The sequence below is a fragment of the Sceloporus occidentalis genome, unplaced genomic scaffold, assembly GCF_023333645.1.
Source record: "Sceloporus occidentalis isolate IW3139 unplaced genomic scaffold, rSceOcc1.0.p SCAF_4, whole genome shotgun sequence".
NCBI lineage: Eukaryota > Metazoa > Chordata > Lepidosauria > Squamata > Phrynosomatidae > Sceloporus > Sceloporus occidentalis.
In genome coordinates, this window is record NW_028316984.1 from 57,831,089 (window position 1) to 57,849,258 (window position 18,170).

The 18,170-nt window shown below is 39.1% G+C and overlaps 1 protein-coding gene across 1 annotated transcript in view; it reads left to right on the plus strand.

Annotated features, from left to right (window-relative positions):
* Positions 1-18,170, plus strand: part of LOC149313891 (low-density lipoprotein receptor-related protein 1B-like) — a 734,124-nt gene that overhangs the window by 678,572 nt on the left and 37,382 nt on the right. The window contains exons 83-85 of the mRNA XM_089523040.1: positions 1,563-1,688; positions 10,009-10,173; positions 14,524-14,685. Of these exons, the coding sequence (XP_089379166.1) occupies positions 1,563-1,688; positions 10,009-10,173; positions 14,524-14,685 (453 nt within the window). The remainder of the gene's footprint in view (positions 1-1,562; positions 1,689-10,008; positions 10,174-14,523; positions 14,686-18,170) is intronic.

Genomic DNA, 18,170 nt, shown 5'->3' on the forward strand with positions numbered 1-18,170 from the left:
CAATTGCTCCCAACAAGCTGGATACTCATTTTACTGACCTATGAAAGGATGGAAGGCTGAGCCAACCTGGAGCACTCTGGGATCAAACTCACAACGTTATGGCTGCAGTACTGGCATTTAACCACTATCCCACCAGGGCTCCCTTGGATTCCCCATGGATACAAAAATCTGTGGATGCTCGGGTTCCATTAAATACAATGGCATAATAATATAGAAGTTTATTACATTGGGCACTTACCACTGCCCAAACATTGCTGAAGTGTTATCCAAATGTTTCAGAAATGCCGGAGGTGGGATCACCCATTGTGCTTCTGAAATGTCATAGAGGCTTCCCACATTTTTTTCTGTCACAGAAGCATTTGTGGGGAAGCCTTGGAAAAGTCATTTTTATTAACGAAAGATCCCGTTAATAAAAATGGCTTTTCTGAGGCTTCCCCGCGAATGCTTCCATGATGGAAGGAAAGTGGGAAGCCTCTATGACATTTCAGAAGTGCGACGGGTGATCCCACGCTTCTGAAACATTTAGGTAACACTTCAGCAATGTTTGGGCAGCAGTAAGTGCCCCGCGTGATAAACTTCATAGTGTTTCACAATCCTTCCTGTACAATAAGGTCCTTTGAGAAATGTTTGCTGCAACCAGCCAGGACTAGCCTGGGAATGGTTTCCTAGGGGGCCTTTTCATCTGCTGCCCTCAGACTGTGGAATAACCTGCTGGAAGTGATACAACAGCTGAAAATGCTGACTGCTTTTAAAACAACATTAAATACATATTTCTTCTGGCAAATCTACCAAGTCAATTTTAAATAATGACTTTTTAAATCTGGATGAGTGTATTTCAATGATTTCACAGTGTTGTATTTTTAACTGTGGGTTTATGTGTTTTCAATTGTGTATTGTATTCTAACATGCTGTACCCCACCTCGAGCCTTGGGGAGAGGCAGGAAAAAATAATTAAAATAAATTATTATTATTATTATTATTATTATTAGACAAAACTAAGGTTTGCTTTAGGATTTTTTAAAAAATATATATTCAAACCATGGATTGTTGAATATGTGGATGACGAATCTGTGGATATGGAGGGCCAACTGTATCAATCCAAACTACTTTATGTAACCATTACAATTTTACAAAATAAAGTGGAAGAGTGCTGGAGAAAATATGCACCAACATATGCATAAATTAATAGTGTAATCATTGGCCTCTAGAACAGTGTCCTAGGTGGTATAGAACAGAAGAGAGGCTGAAGACAAAATCCTAATCTTAAAACAAGGGATCAGGTCCCAGGTCCCTTCTGCAAAAACATCTATGTCCCTCAGTTTCTTATGTCAGAGTTTAAACATCTGAAAGAAAAATGGGGAGAGTCTGAGTTATCAGGATGGGCACATAGGAAGGATCTAGACTACAGGATTCAAAGACTTCCCAGTCCTTGACCATACGTCCAGCACAGAAGAATGTTTAAACTAACCTGGCCTAGTTTGCCTCTTCTGACTCCCCTTTTTTTGTCCTTTATGTACTTGAGAAATAATTTTAAACATTTCTGATTTTGTCTTTTCAAACAGCACTCAATCCATGTTTGGAGTTCACCTGTGAGTTCCTATGTTTACTCAACCCTTCAGGTGCAGCTTGTGTATGTCCAGAAGGAAAGGCACTGTTTAACGGAACATGCAGTGATCTGAGCATTTTAGGTGGGTATCAAAACTTACTTTTTAAAATATAAATAAATACAAGAATTTACAGCTGTTTATTACCCTGCTATTGTTTTACAAATCCGTATTAATATACTTAAGATTCTTACATTTCAGAATAGGCATAAATTAATGAACTGAATATGAAAGGTTATGCAAATTACAGAATGCTGCAAATTTTAGAAAAAACTGTGAAGTTGAATGAATGTACTAAATGGTGCCAAATGTTATTCACTGTTTTATTTAGTCTTCATATAATCTGAGATTTTGGATTTAAATCATTGTTGACAGTTTCATTCTGTCTTTTCTCCCTAAATCTACATTTCAGAGTGGTTGAGACAAATCAACCCTTTCAGATATTGATTTAACTATCTGCATTAGGGATGGAGAACCATTTGAAAGCAATTTACCAGATTTCCTTACCCACATTGACAAGCTGGATGAAGTTTTAGGACACGGACATGCCCACTTCCTTATTGTCTCTGTCACTCATACATATGGAGTTTTCTGCTCCTGCTCAGAGTCAGATGCAAACTTCTAAAACTGAGCTAAATATTTTGGCAGAAGTCTAACCCACTTCCTGTGACCAAGATCCTGCTTTGTCAACATAATGACAATGATAGAGCTCCATCATCATAGTTATCTGATAAAACTACACACACCCCCCTGAAAAAAAATAACCCCTGCCTTTGCAGCCTGGCACTGTCCCAGCCAAAGCATTTCCAAGACACTGGTTCTCAAACACTGGGAAATGACATTTTTATGCATCAAAAACAGGCCTCTGGAAAGACCACTCAGTCACAACTGCTTTTCTCAAGACACTCCATGATCAGCAGTGTGCTGCAGATGCCATTTTTCCTTTGCTGCAGTCTGCAATGCCACAGAAACTCTGACTGGGGTATTTGTAAGCTGAAACATTATGTTTCTGGGTGTATGTTCCATCACTAATGACCATAAATGTGAATTACCAGTAGTTATGAGAGCCTAAGTCCACCTTACAGTCTCATAACTGCTGAATAAGATGTCAGCCATGTTGTGTTTAAGAGGCTTTCACCTTTTTCGATTTAGTTCCTTTTCATCCACTGCAAAGGCAATAGCATATTGCAAACTTCCTCAACTGTAAGGGCTGTATTTTTTAGTAACGAGCTTGCCATAACTTATTCTGTATTTCCATTTATTTTTCTTTCTATACTTTGCCCTTTCATTACAATTTGCCCTTCCTCTATTTTACAATATGGATGCAGTGACTCAAGTGGTTAAGATGCTGACTCTGTGGGTTGCAATATCAGCAGGTTGGCAGTTTGAGGCCCAGGTACCGCATGATGGGGTGAATTCCCATCACTAGTCCCAGCTTCTACCAACCTAGCAGTTCAAAAGCATGCAAATGCAAGTAGATAAATAGGTACCACTCCAGTGGGAAAGTAAACAGCATTCTCTGCTATCATGCTGGCCACATGATCATGTAGTAATCTCTGACAATGCTTGCTCTTCAGTTTAGTAACAGAGATGAGCACCACCCCCTATGGTCAGACACAACAACTTTGTCAAGAAGGAATACCTTTACCTTTTCTTTCTTTCTTTCTTTCTTTCTTTCTTTCTTCCTTTTATCATGTGAGCTTTCAAGCCCAGGGCACTAAAAGTCTTCTCTTTATGGCTTCTAAGAAGCACTTTGAAGAAACTGAGTTGAGTGTGGTGGCAAAATTTACCCCTGTGAAAAATATTCTTATCTTTTGTGTCTTTCTGAAGGTTATGTTGTTAAGTGTTAGCACTATCAGAATTTTACCATGTGGCTTTGTAAAATAATAATAATATATATAATAAATTTTTATTTATATACCGCCCTGTGGCGAACCAATCCGGGTGGTTTACAACATTAAAATAACATACAGCATAAAAAAAATATATTTCCCTCCCCCCTTAAAAAGTTATTAAACAACATATCTAATTTAAAACCACAATAACTAGTTAAAATAACAATAAATTAAACAAAATAATACCAACCAATAAACCACTGCAACTTCAGTTCTAAGGAAAAGGGGGCTTTGGAGACATTACTGAGGAGGGGGGAAATCCTGAGATCCTGAGGCCGGGATATTTCAGTCTGGGAAGGCCTGCCTGAAGAGATCCGTCTTGACAGCCTTTTTGAAGCTGTCCAAAGATGTTAATTGACGGATCTCATCTGGCAGGCCATTCCAGAGCCTGGGGGCGACAACAGAGAAAGCCCTCCGGGAGGTCGCCGCAAGCCTCGATTTTTGAGGCTGCATCAAGTTCCTCCCAGAGGACCGGAGAGCACGGGGAGGATTGTATAGGAAGAGGCAGTCTCTGAGATAGCTTGGACCCAAGCCATTTAGGGCTTTAAAGGTAATAACCAACACCTTGTACTGGGCCCGGAAACCAATAGGCAGCCAGTGGAGGGACCTCAAAATCGGAGTGATATGGTCCCTTCTGGATGTTCCTGACACAAGCCTGGCTGCCATGTTTTGAACCAGCTGTAGTTTCCAAACCAGGCACAAGGGTAGCCCCATGTAGAGCGCGTTAGAGAAGTCAAGGCATGAGGTTACCAATGCGTGCACAACTGTCTCGAGATCCCTTACTTCCAGAAAAGGGCGCAGCTGGCGTATCAGCTGAAGCTGATAACAGGCGCTCCTGACCGTCACATTCACCTGATCTATCATCAGGAGCGACGAGTCAAGGAGCTCCCCCAGACTGTGAACACAGTCACTAGAGGAGAGTGTGACCCCGTCCAGGATTGGTGGTTGCAACCCAATTCTTGGTTTCGGGGCCGCTACCGTGAGCACCTCCGTCTTGTTCGGATTCAGCTTCAATCTGTTTTTCCTCATCCAGCCCATTACCGCCCGAAGACATTCATTGAGAGAAGAGATGCCATTAGAATTCGAGGCTGACGAACGAGACATGGAGAAATAGATTTGGGTGTCATCAGCGTACTGATAGCACCCAGCTCCATAACTCCGTATGATCTCACCCAGCAGCTTCATATAGATGTTAATATTGGGTACAAAATAGCTCCCTGAGGGACTCCACAAAGGAGCGCCCTCTTTCTGGAGCTACTGTCCCCGAGCAGCACCCTCTGGGACCTGCCTGAGAGGTAGGACCGGAACCACTGCAATGCAGTGCCTCCGATACCTAAAACCATTTGCATCACTTGAAAGTCTGAGGAAAAGTCACTATGAACATCATCTCTTATCTAAAAACTTATTCTTGTCCATTTCCAGAAGATGAACAATTGCAGCCCTTGCAAATTTAGCAAACATCTTGAATCATGGTTTCAGCTTTGGAGTATTTGATATTGACATCTGTGCATGTGTGTGTGTGTGTGTGTTTGTGTGTCCACCCTTGACATCTGTTGAGTTATGGTGATCCTATAAATTTAATAGTGTTTTCTTGGGGAAGATACAATCAAAATCAGGTTTTAAGTCACAAGTCTCATTGCAGTTGGAAATCCCTCCCACTGCAGGATGAGTCTTACCAGTTAAATGTAAATCTTCACCCCATGAGAAAAAAGAAGAAAAGAGATAACAATAAGAAGAATCATGATGCACCAAGGAATGGCATTACATCTCATATAGTCTCCACTATCCCAGTTTTCCACTGTGGGGCTGACCTAGGATATAAACCCTTTCTTCACCAGATGTTGGGGACAGTGATACATCCATACATGTATCATTACTTTATAGCTGCTTCCTCCCAAGGACATTGGCACAGTTCTCCTCCATTGAACTCTGACAGTTCTTTTAGGTTTGGGTCTTCTGGTAACTGAAAATATGTTCATCTACTTTTCATCTCAAAGAATCTGGTTTAGTGGAGTCTTTTTGGACTTGCATCTAGTAACAGTATTCCTTCCAAAGAATTTCGTGTGCAAACTGCAATCAATAGTCTTTTGTCTTTTAGGGTTGCAGTGTATAATTCTCAGGGGCGCACTCGCTACGTCACAAAGGATGCGACACGTGTGGACGCTATGCGTCCAGTACGTAAAGATGGCGGTGCCATGTGGAAGGGGCGCCGCCATCTTGTACGTATAGGATACGTACTAGGGTTAGGGGGGTGCGGAAGCACCGCCCCTTCCTAACCCTAGTACGTATCCTATACGTACTATATGGCGGTTTGTATCCCGCCTTTGATTCCTACACCATTTCAATCGAGAGTTTAATTCCCAAGCAAAATATTTCACTATCCTCCCTGAAGTGAAACAATCATTTCAGTCATAAATAGTCATGGCAAAATTTCAGGGATCTCTTTGCACATTATTAGTCCCACAAGGCTGATCACAACTGACACCTTCTCCATAGGCTGAGGTCCTCACTTGAGGCCCAGTAATGAATGACCCTCTGTGTGAAGAGAAGTGGGATTTCTGTGTATGTGCTCTCAAGCTCATAGGACTATTAACTCAGGAAGCGATCTCAGAATATTCTACTGGAAGTGGTACATAGAACAAAATATACTCCTGGCAGCCATCTACCTTCCCAGAACCAGCAATAACACTGCAGATGCCTTGATTCTCAAGATGCTGTGTTGTAAGTCCACAAATATTGTCTGCCTCCAAAGATAATAACAGGTAGGAGGTGTTGCTGTTTTGGTCACTGGGAACCCCTAGAGGTAGTTTTGTCCATATAATAATAATAATAATAATTAATAATTTGTTTTATTTATATACCGCTATTCCAAAGATCATAGCGGTGGACAGCAAGTAAGCTAATTAGCAAGTAAGCTAATTTGCCCCCAACAGTCTGGGTACTCATTTTAGCGACCTCGGAAGGATGCAAGCCTGAGTCGAGCTTGGGCCCTTTTGCTGGTCTTGAACTCACAACCTTGTGGTTTTGAGTGAATGGCTGCAGTACAGGCTTTTAACCACTGCGCCACCAGGGCATTAGTCTTTTAATGAAGAACACCATAATCGCTGCAAAATGTGTTTAATGTGTGAAAATTCCAGTGTTGCACCTTTCCCTCTTCAAATCAGAGCAGTCACAAAGATTTGGACTGGACAATTGATTGCCTCCACATCACTCCTTGGTGGCTGTAGCAACCATGGTTTTCCTCACTATTGCATGTGATTTAGGGCCATTAATGGATGTTTCTACTTCATCTAGACTGGATCTAGGTAGGACTCAGTGAGGCATACAGACTTGCACTGACTTCATTTAAACAATATTTTCATTGTCAGAGGAGCTTCACAATATAATTTCAGCAGCATGATGTCCTTCACTGACTGCCATGTATGTACTAGCTACTTTCAGTTCAGAAACACAAGCTTTAGCAAAGTCAGAAAGCTTTATTCAGAAAACTGAGTCGATCACAGCATAACAACGTTGTCACCTCCCTACATATCTGCTCATTATGTGGCACCATTAATGATAAACAAACCTTCCACCAAGCATCACCAGTTGTATAGCACATTAGTGTATGGCTAGCAAGCATGGCAAGAACTATGTTCCTGACACTGGCAGATCTAGTGAAGAAAAGGGGCAAAAGTTTCTTTTCTTGTTAGATTCTTGGAATAAGACATCATCCAACATTCTGGTTAATAAAGAGCTAGCATTCTTTGCACCTTTCTGAAGTGAAGACCTTATCAGTTCTTCCCTGATGGTGCCTCTAGTCACTGTTACAGGACATGATTCAAAAACATCTGAACCTTTGTGGCTTTGTGAACATCAAGTTAAAGCTTATCTCAAAGCTCCATCTGGGGCACTGAAAATTTTATCTTCTTGGAATCTTCAACAGGCTATTAGGCAGGAGTTTCAAACTTTTCACTACCTTTTATAGCCAATTATTTCCAGTTAAAACTTTGTTCCCAGTTGCAATCACATTTGCAAGGAGCATCAGCAAGGTCCCCCCCCCCCCATTTGTGAACTTCTTTTCTGCAGTTTCATAGGAATATGCTACCTACAGTCTCACATTACTTTTTATTGAAAGACATTTCAAAATTACATAGTTTTCAAGATATTGTATTCCCATCCTGAGACTTCTTCCACAATGACATCTCACTCATTAGTGTTTTTATATGGACAGGACAAGATCTTTCCAATCTGGTACCTATTTATTTGTGTGCTATGGGAATGCCTAAAAGTGGCTTACCGGTTTTATCACAGAGGTTATCAAAATGGATGGTGAAAGCTATGCAACTCTCTTATTAACTGGCCTAAAAACCTTTAACCCCTGCGCATCTATTCATAGCCAATGCACTAAAGCAAGGGGAAGACAGACACAACATGTTTTTCAAGTGTCAAGAGCCCTGATGAGAAGAATCCTGGACTGATGAGAATCTTTGATATTCAGGACTTATTCTGTGCAAAATTCACACATGATTGTTTTGCATAGAAACCAATATCTACTGTGCAGGGGAAAATATTTTCTGTATGGAAAATAATATTGATATTAACTTCTGTGCTTTTTCTGTTTAGGAATTAATACATCCGCACTGAAATGTTTTGTTTTCTCATGCTGTTTCCTATGCAAATCAACAATGTGCAAATTTACATAGAACAAATCCCTAATTACAGATTTTCTGCACAGAAAGCAACATTTTATGCCCAGGAATTAATAGTTCTGCAATGAAATACTATTTTCCATGCAGAAAATGATGTTTCCTGAGCAGAAAATTCTGTGGTTTTTGGGTTTTTTTTTTTTTTTTTTTTTTGGATCAAACAACCACATGCAAATTTTGCATGGAATAAATTCTGAATTTTGAATAGTCTTCAAAAAACAGTGTGATGTTTTAGAGGCTTTCTTGCAACAGGAAAACAAATTCTGAAATTACTCATTGCTACCTCTGAGAAGAAACTTAGTGAAGAATTACATCCCTTCTCTGTCTTCTGAGGGAGAGGAGAGTGTCCAGGCACAGGTTTATTACACAGGTTTCCTTGTTCAACTGTTCTTCCTGACAGTGTTTCCTGATTTCCAGGAAACCATTAAAAAAAACAGGAATGAATAAATGTAAATTTTCTTTTTATCCCCGCTCCACATGTCAAAGTGGAGAGATTTAAAGTACTGACCAACTGATGTTATTTTCTAGGTGAACTTGTTTTCCTATATGTACATAGTACAGAATTATTTCTTTAAAAAATGAATCTTTACACTTCGTTAATTGACCCCCACCATGAAATAAAGAGGCCAGACATGTAAATTGGATGTAAATAAATGGGCCCTTATTAGACCTTAAACCTATTTAAACCCCAACTGATAACTGTAAACTTTCGAGACTTCAACTGAGGGTGAAATCCTGATGTGGGTTCAGCTGAAGCCAGGTGTCTTTACCTAGACTACCTCTTCAGCCTTCCCATAGGGTGAAAACACCAGATTCTGAGGGCAACTGAATCCTCGGATTGTATCCTCAGCCAGTCACAGTAAGGTAGTTTATAAGAGAGGGCAAAACTCCCATATCTCACCCAAAGGCTGTTTCACGAGCAGCCTCCATGGCCCTTGACATGTAATGGCTGCCCCGAGCAAGCCCTTTTGCCCCAATGGGGTGCCTGGGTGCACACCGATTATTCCTCCACCCCCATTAAGTCCAGGGGAAACCTAGTTAACATCCTGCCCTAAGCCAATTAAGTCCCTAGAAACAGTATTAGGTAGGCAAAAAAAATCCGGGGAAAGGGGAGAAAATTCCTACCTGGCCCTGAAGCGACTGAACATCTCCATACTGGCCTGAAGGAGGAATGCAATCTCTCAAAATAGGCCAATCAGGGGGCAAGACAGCTTAAATAGCTTAAGTCTGTGCCCTGTTGGCAGCTTGGGCCCATAAGGCCCTGCCTTTTATTATAACCCTGGTCTCAATTCATGGGCGGTCTCAAATATTACAGCAAAGCCTATAGTGGCAAGCCACTGTTTGGGTGTCCAAATGCATAGTTTTACATATCTTGCACAATATGACACTGGCAGAGATTTGCAATACCTGTTGAAAACTTATTCTGAAATTCAGGATGTCTATAGTTGTATCATGTTTGCTATAGTTTTAGAAATTTAAATAAACCTCCACACACACACACCAGTGCCACAACAAGCCTGTTATGTTACTATATTGTGATGATGTAGACCAAATGTACAAAACCCTTTAGGGTAAAGAAAATGATGCAACATCTAATAATGGGATAGTGAGTGGAAATGAATGTGTTACTTCATATGAATCACATACAACAGTCTTTCCTGGATTGCCACAAATCTAGCAGTTCATTTCAACTTCCATTCTGTTAGCAGTCCCCTGTATTTCAGCATTGTATGAACTTGGCAATTACTTAGTTCATTTTATTTCAAGGCCTCAATTAACAATTATAGGAATTTGATATATATGTTTATGCATTAAGTACAGATGACACATGTAAGCTGACTTGTGAAAATGGAGGACGATGCGTTATAAATGAAAAAGGTGATCCACGATGTTACTGTTGGCCAAGTTATTCAGGTGAAAGATGTGAAACTAACCATTGTAATAATTACTGTCAGAATGGAGGAACCTGTGTAGCTTCAATTCTGGGTATGTATTTAAAGCATCCTTCAGGTGGGGGGAGGAAATAAAATGTCATTAACTGAAGTAATACAGGATGATATAGTTATATTTTTATAATTATTGTTAGAATAAGGTGTATGTTTTTTATTAGTTTACAGATTTTGGGAGGGGGGCAGATGTGGCAAATACGTAGATTGATGTACATGTGAGAAATGTGAAAATGAAATAAGAAGGTGAACATATTTGTAGAAATGAAATTATCCTGACAGAGAAAGGAGATGTATGCAGAAAAATTGGTTTTTCGTGTGTGGAAACCCTTCCCCACACACATAATGTTACGAGTGCAGAACACTTACATTCAAGAAAAATGCTTAAAGGATGACAATTATATCACAGGGAAGGGGAAAACAGCCCAAGCACAAATTTCTTCTCTTACTATTCATGTGTTTAGCAAAGAGAAGGAAAAGGCCTCCAAAAGTTAGTGCATAACTAGGAACTTTAACAGGAATAAATTACTATTACTATTACTTTTATCCCTAGTAACAACAACAGTGACAATAAATAATAGTTATTAGGTGAACTGCAAGCCCATTATTTAGTGTGGAGAGAGATAGGGCCATCGAATGGCTTAGAATCCTTTTAGTACTTTTAATTATAATCCTTATAATTACTACTACTAATAGTAATTACAGTACTAGTACTATTTGTAGTAGTGACAAACAATAACAAATAAACAGGTGAATTGCAAGCCATTATTTAGTGTATGTTAGCAATTTGAATAAATTGATAAAATCGCATTAAAGAATCTTGAGGGCATTGCAAGTTACATGAATACAAACTGTTTAACAGTTCTCTTGGCCAACCATAGACTTATTCATTATTGGTTTACTTACCAATAAAACTCTGTAGCAAATCTCAGTGTGGATCTTTTACAAGTAGGACATGGAATACCTTTAATTAAAAATATTTTAACAATAATTTTATAGTACATTAATAACTGAACAAAGAAAATGAATATACCAGTTAATTAAAAGCATATATTTTAAAACATTGTCAAAGCATTAGCTATAATTGTATTTTGAAACCAAATAAATAGGAATTCTTTAAATATCATTGAAAACAGCAGCAGGTTTATTAAAATATATATTTTTACTCTCAATAATATGTGTTTAAAATATAATAAAATAAGGTATATTAAAATATAATAAACAATGCTTAGAATCATGACTGCTAGTATTGTTGTTGCTGCTGCTTTGTTGTTTTGTTGTTTCTGTTGTTATAAACTACGAGATATAGAATATTTTTCTTAGATTACATATCAATGTATGATCATTCTTTTTTTTTAAAGCCAAAACTATACCACTATGAAAGAGAAAATTTATCTACATTGCAATACCCTTTTGATAAATAATTACTTTCCCCATATTTTGATTGTAAATTTTAGGTAACACATATTGTTTTAGCAAGTGGATTACATGCTCTAAAATATTACCAAATCTCACCTTTATTTCCTTTATCAAATTTACCATATCAGACTGGAAAATATATAGAAAGATGAAGAATCTACCCCCCCCCCCCAACATTTCATTTCATCAATTATTTGGCTGAACACTGTTAAAAATAATAGTGGTCCTGAAAGCATGTTTCCCTACAAATAGGCAATAGCCTCCACAGTCATCTTATATCACCAAGGCAATATCTTTTACTAGACGTATTTCACTACTGTTTTCATTTTAGTTAACTTCTCAGATATCTTAATCCACTGTTGCAAATTATCAATAATAAGGGAAATCCTCATCTTAATCTCACCATGGCTTCTGCAATCCCAAAATTCTCATGGTTTCTAAGGGAAGACATTGCATTTAATGTTCTTTGTTATTCCATTATTTTCTTTCCAAATTTACTACAAAATACTGGGTTTTTAATTGGCTTTAGCTCCCAGCTCTGTGGTATCTTTGCTTTCCTCTGACATTCTGTATCAATAAAATGATATAGGACTCTTGCTTGATGAATGAACTGGATTGCTAGATTTTGGAGATGAACTTTATCAATGGTATTTAAAAAGTGGAGGACACATCTTTGAGTACTTGCTTTGTCTTCCCAGACAATGTGGAAGGAAAGCTGATTTTAAATAAATTAATAAATTGTCATGCTAAACATGTAGCTACCCTTCCGTCTGTAGACACATGGACAGTATGAGCTGGTGGCTCCAATGTAATGGATTCATCAATCAGCACCAGGTTTTAGTCCAAAGTGGGACAGAGTGGCTCAAGAGCAGAGGCCCAAAACACAGGCCAAATAAAGGGCCTTCCAGGCACTTTGAGGGCATGACATTCAAATGACAAATACTCCCAAACCACCGAGAAGTTGCTCCAAGGCTGCACGACTTCACCTTTATATAATGATAAACTGGACATGGATCAGAATTTTGCCAGCAGCCCATTTGGGACCATGTCAATGGCTGAGGTCCTGGAGGAATCGGGGCCAAAGTAGCCTCTGGGCACTCCTTTTGCCCCATCTGCTTCACCCCTGAGTCTGTTTTGAGGAAAGGCTTCATCTCCATAGATAGCAGCTTTAAGTTAAATCCAGATGAGGGAACTATATAATAATACAGTAAAATTATATTACTGTAATATTACATTTAATATTACATTAAATAGCATTGTACTGTAACTGGGATTAAAAACTGGATTTAACCCATTACCTCATATGTGTTTTCAAAATGAAGCTTGACCAAATTATTTGAGCCACATTACTGTCGCAAAATTTGAAAATGAACAAATCTGATCCACCTGTTACTGCTGTAGGTACAAGTTAGTTTGCATTAAAATTTACAATTTTACAATTTTAAAGATCCCCCATTTCATACAAGAGAATTTCTCTCTGGATATAATCACAATATAGAAATAAGCTGTCCAGCCCCTACAAGACCATATCTTTGGTAAACATCCATGAACTGCTTTACACAGACCTCTATTCTGAAGATGGCAATACACAAAGCAACTACTTGGCAATACTGCCTGAAAGAATGTATTTTACTCCACATTTATACACTTTATATAAGGGCTGCTATATTGCCTCAGAGAAAGCAATACTTATTTTTACCAGTTTCATTAATATTTTCAACATATTAGTGTAGTATTGATGCCATTTCTGAATAGGAAAGGTAGAACTATGTTGATTAGCACAATCAGAAAAATCATAGATTTTGGCCAAGAGCAATGTAAGAATGGGCATAATCAAAGATATAACCAAGTTAGAATTAGATAAGATCAATGAGAACAAAGGTAGGCAGAGGACAGGAATAAAAACAGCAGACACCCAGACACTGTTCTTTGAAATAAGTTGCTTAGGTGGAATAGAACTCATTAAAGTCAGGTGACAGATGAAAGGAAGTGATGAAAAATAAAAGTATTTTTCTGTAATTAGGGAAAAACATCAAATATTTCAATAAGAATGATGAACAAAATGAATTTGAATAGTTACACCTCCTTCAGGCATTATGTTGGAGAACATCTTTACTCATGCAAGTTCATGCTCTAAGGAACTTACCTAACTTTTTGCTGTTTTTCCAAGAGTCCTGCACAATTTCTGATCAATCACAATGGATATTACAAATAATAATATCCCTTTGCTTTTCCTTTGTCATTTCAGACAAATATGATTACATAAACACCTCATTTTCATACAATTAAATTTCTTTATTAACATTGGCTTGTACCTTAACTTCTGCTCTGTAAACAGGGGATTACATTCACAGAAATAGATTTACCTCAAAAGTCATTCATGGACTGAGATATTTAAAATTTAAGAGATTATTGTAGTTTACACAAGGGCCCACAAACTATGGCTTCAATTATCCACATGAACAGCAGGACAAGACTCCTGATCTAGTGGCTTCTGATCCAGTGTCTAGTGTCCTAAATAAGATCACTCTTCTTGTAGGAGGTGGAACACATCCCAAAATTCTGATCCATGTCCAGTTTATCATTATATAAAGGTGAAGTCGTACAGCTCTAATGTTTTATCATTAAACAGTCAACCCTTGCTTGAGAAATATCTCCCCAAAGGCTTTATACATTGTATTCATTCCTTTCATCTCACATAAATTCTGGTAGGCTAGATTTTTACTATTACAAAAAGGGGTCAAATACATAGGTGGTTCACACATTTTTCTTGCTGGTGCTATTATTTCTGCTAAATTTATGAACTAAATGCATTTTAGGAACTATTTAAAATATTGATTTGTACTTGACATTAAAAATGGTTTATTTATAATGCATGAATATGATAATGGAAAGTTTGTTTTCTCTAAAGTGTATATGTTTCTTACTAAAGTCTGTTAGGTTTACCATATTTTTAATTTCTGTCCTATAGGGAGGCCAACATGCAGCTGCACACTAGGTTTTACAGGTCCAAACTGCAATAGAACTGTTTGTGATCATTTTTGTCAAAATGGTGGAACCTGCACTGTCACTGCTGGAAATCAGCCCCACTGTCACTGTCAGCCTGAATATACGGGTGATAGATGCCAATACTGTAAGTATAATTGATAATAGGAAACATATCTAAAATGTTACAGAGATCAAAAATTAAGAACAGTTTTAACTACCTTCATGTTTAAATTTATTCATAGTACCATATTTTCCAGTGTATAAGACGACCGGGCATATAAGACGACCCCCAACTTTTTCAATAAAAATATAGAGTTTAGGATATACTCACCGTATAAAACTACCCCTCTTCCTGAGAAGCCGGCAGCTGGCCGAGGACGCGCACGCAGGCTTCAATAGGCCTCCGGAGGCCCCTTAGAAGCCTGCGCAGGGCTGCCGGCTTCACAGGCCTCCAGAGGCCAGAGAAGCCAGCAGCCGGCTGTGTGCGCACGCGCAGGCTTCAAAAGGCCTCCGGAGGCCCCTTGGAAGCCTGCATGGGGCTGCTGGCTTCACAGGCCTCTGGAAGCCTGAGAAGCCAGCAGCCGGCCGTGCATGTGCATGCAGGGCCACAGGGCTCTCTTGCTGCTGGGCTTAACCTGGTGTATAAGACGGCCCCCGACTCTTGACTCAATTTTAGAGGGTCAAAAAGTCGTCTTATATGGTGGAATATACGGTATGTCCTGTTTTCAACCTAGTAGTTTGCACACCCAAATGTTTTGGCCACTAGAAAAAGATGTCATGCTTAACTTATCAGATGTTACCAAATACCAACAGGGAGATGTGCCATTCTCTAGGGACCATATTTGTGCCCACTGGCTACCATTGTTTCTTTCTTTCCTGAAAACTCACCAGAGACCAGTAGCCAACTGCAAATTGACTAGCATCAGTGTGCCAGTTCGAGTAGCATTGGGTTAGAGCACTTATTTCTGTGAGCTACAGTGACAACAGAGGCCAAAGCCTTTTATTCAACTGCATATTGGTAACAATTTCCTTAGGTGCTTTGAGTCATTAGTAGGATAGTTAATATACAAAGAAGGATTCTGATTATTTGAGACACATAAAGGCAAGAATCTCGTCAACAACTTATGCATGAAGAAGTTGCATATTTGTTCCAAGTTTAGTTTGAGGTTTTGGATGTGCTGATACTACTGCAATTATTATAAATTCAGTTGCACATTTAGTTGTGTAACAGTGTCATTCATGAGATGGATCACATTCCACCATCAAAACATAACTCCACATAAAGTGATTTATGGTACACAACCATCTAAGATCCTGGCCACCACTTCCTTCAAATTATGTTTGCACCTCAAATCACAAAGTCTTGACTATTAAGGCATGTGAATGGTCAGAGGAAAGTGTCCAGTTTCATTGTTTATTCCAAACTATTCCTTTGGGGCTTGAAAGGACAGGGGATGGGATGTAGGGCTCTCATTAGGGATGAAAATCCTCTGTTTGCAATAAGGCTACGATGGGCAGGAACAGAGTCATTAAATGTGTACACATCTTGTCCTATTAACATAAATATCAGGTTTGCGGCTTCCATTACTGGCAAATTATAGTGTGCCCGTGTCATATGCATATGCTGGAAGCTGCACCAGAAAGACTTCCCCTGTGCCCTGGAAGAAGCAATGGTGTGTGTGCCCGTTGCGCGTGCCCCACGGCACTCCAGGTGCACACCGCAGGAATGAGCCCCATTAGTTCTAATGGGGCTTAGGTATACACGCTTTTTACCTTATGCGGCGGGGTCTGGAATGGATTCCCCGTGTAAGGGAAGGGCCAACTGTACATTGTTTTGTTATGAACTTTGTAGCAAGAATTCTCCTTTTTCCCAGAAAACAGTCTAATACAGTGTAACACATTTTAAATATCTTCTTTAAAAAGGATCTTGAAGACTCTTACACACAAACTGTGATTACACTAGACTAATAATAATAATAATAATAATAATAATAGGATTTAGTTATATGCCGCCTAATCACTGAGAATCCGGGCAGCTTACAACAGAGGGAATAATAGACGGATCCCTGCCCTCAGGCTTACAATCTAAAAAGACACAGCACAAAAGGAGAAGGGAATGGTGGGTGGGAGGGGATCAGGTCCAGCATTCTTCTCTCCCACTGAGGCCTGGACCAAGGCAGGTGGACCGGAGGGAGGGCTCTTCTTCTTCAGGCTAGCCCTGGTGGAGCTGGGCCAGCCTATTCTCTCCCTCACAGGCTGAAGGATGACAGTTATAGAGGGAGGGTGCTCTTTCTTCAGGCTAGCCCTGATGGAGCTGGGCCAGCCTATTCACTCCCTCCCAGGCCAAAAGATGGCAGTTGTGGAGGGAGGAGCCTTTCTTCAGGCTAGCCCTGATGGAGCTGGGCCAGCCTATTCTCTCCCTCTCAGGCTGAAAGATGACAGTTAAAGAGGGAGGAGCCTCTTTCTTCAGGCTAGCCCCGATGGAGCTGGGCCAGCTTATTCTCTCCCTCTCAGGCCGAAAGATGATAGTTAAGGAGGGAGGAGCCTCTTTCTTCAGGCTAGCCCTGATGGAGCTGGGCCAGCCTATTCTCTCCCTCTCAGGCCGAAAGATGACAGTTAAGGAGGGAGGAGCCTCTTTCTTCAGGCTAGCCCTGATGGAGCTGGGCCTGCCTATTCTCTCCTTCATAGACCAAAAAATGACAGTTATGGAGGGAGGAGCCTCTTTCTTCAGGCTAGCCCTGATGGAGCTGGGCCTGCTTATTCTCTCCCTCTCAGGCTGAAAGATGACAGTTAAGGAGGGAGGAGCCTCTTTCTTCAGGTTAGCCTTGACGGAGCTGGGATAAATTCTAATTAAATTTAATAAGAAGATCTATTAAATAGCAAGAAGATTCACCTGTATGTTAAATGGAAATTTTAGTGAATTCTAGACTGCATTTCCAGTTGGTAGACTAGTAAATAAATACAAATCTATGCATTAAAAAAAAAGAAATAAAGAAAAAGCAGTAATTGTGGTTCTGTCCTTCTAGTATTAAATAAACTGCATGGATCCTAAAATAACTGCATTTGGGTATTTGAAAACTACATACACTAATACATAAATCATGCATAGACAGACATACAGATTAAGAAAAAAATATTTACTTGAGGCTTACCCAAAGCCAGACAAATTGTTTCTAGCTGACTGCTTCTGTAAACATCTATTTTTTTTAAAAAAAATGAATTCATTTAAATGTAAATTTAAGTGTGCATGCAGCACTGTTTGTTGATTATCAGATTTTAAAGTCTGCTGACATAGTCTAAAATAACAGAATATTTCAGATGAACGAAACCCACTAATGAACAAATAAAAATGTGGATGTTGTCTATTTCCTTTAAAGAATTTGAGACTTTTAAATAGTGAACAATAGTCAGTTTTCCATATATTGCATTGTTTGGTCTGTGGTTGAGAATATAATAATAATAATAATAATAATAATAATAATTACAACACTAATGTAATGTAACACCATAAATTAACCATAAACACAATCAAAATAATTCTATAATAGTTTTGTTATTTAAACCAGCAATATTATCCCATAAAGAGGAACAGAACAAATATTAAAATAATGACACATGACCAGAGTCATA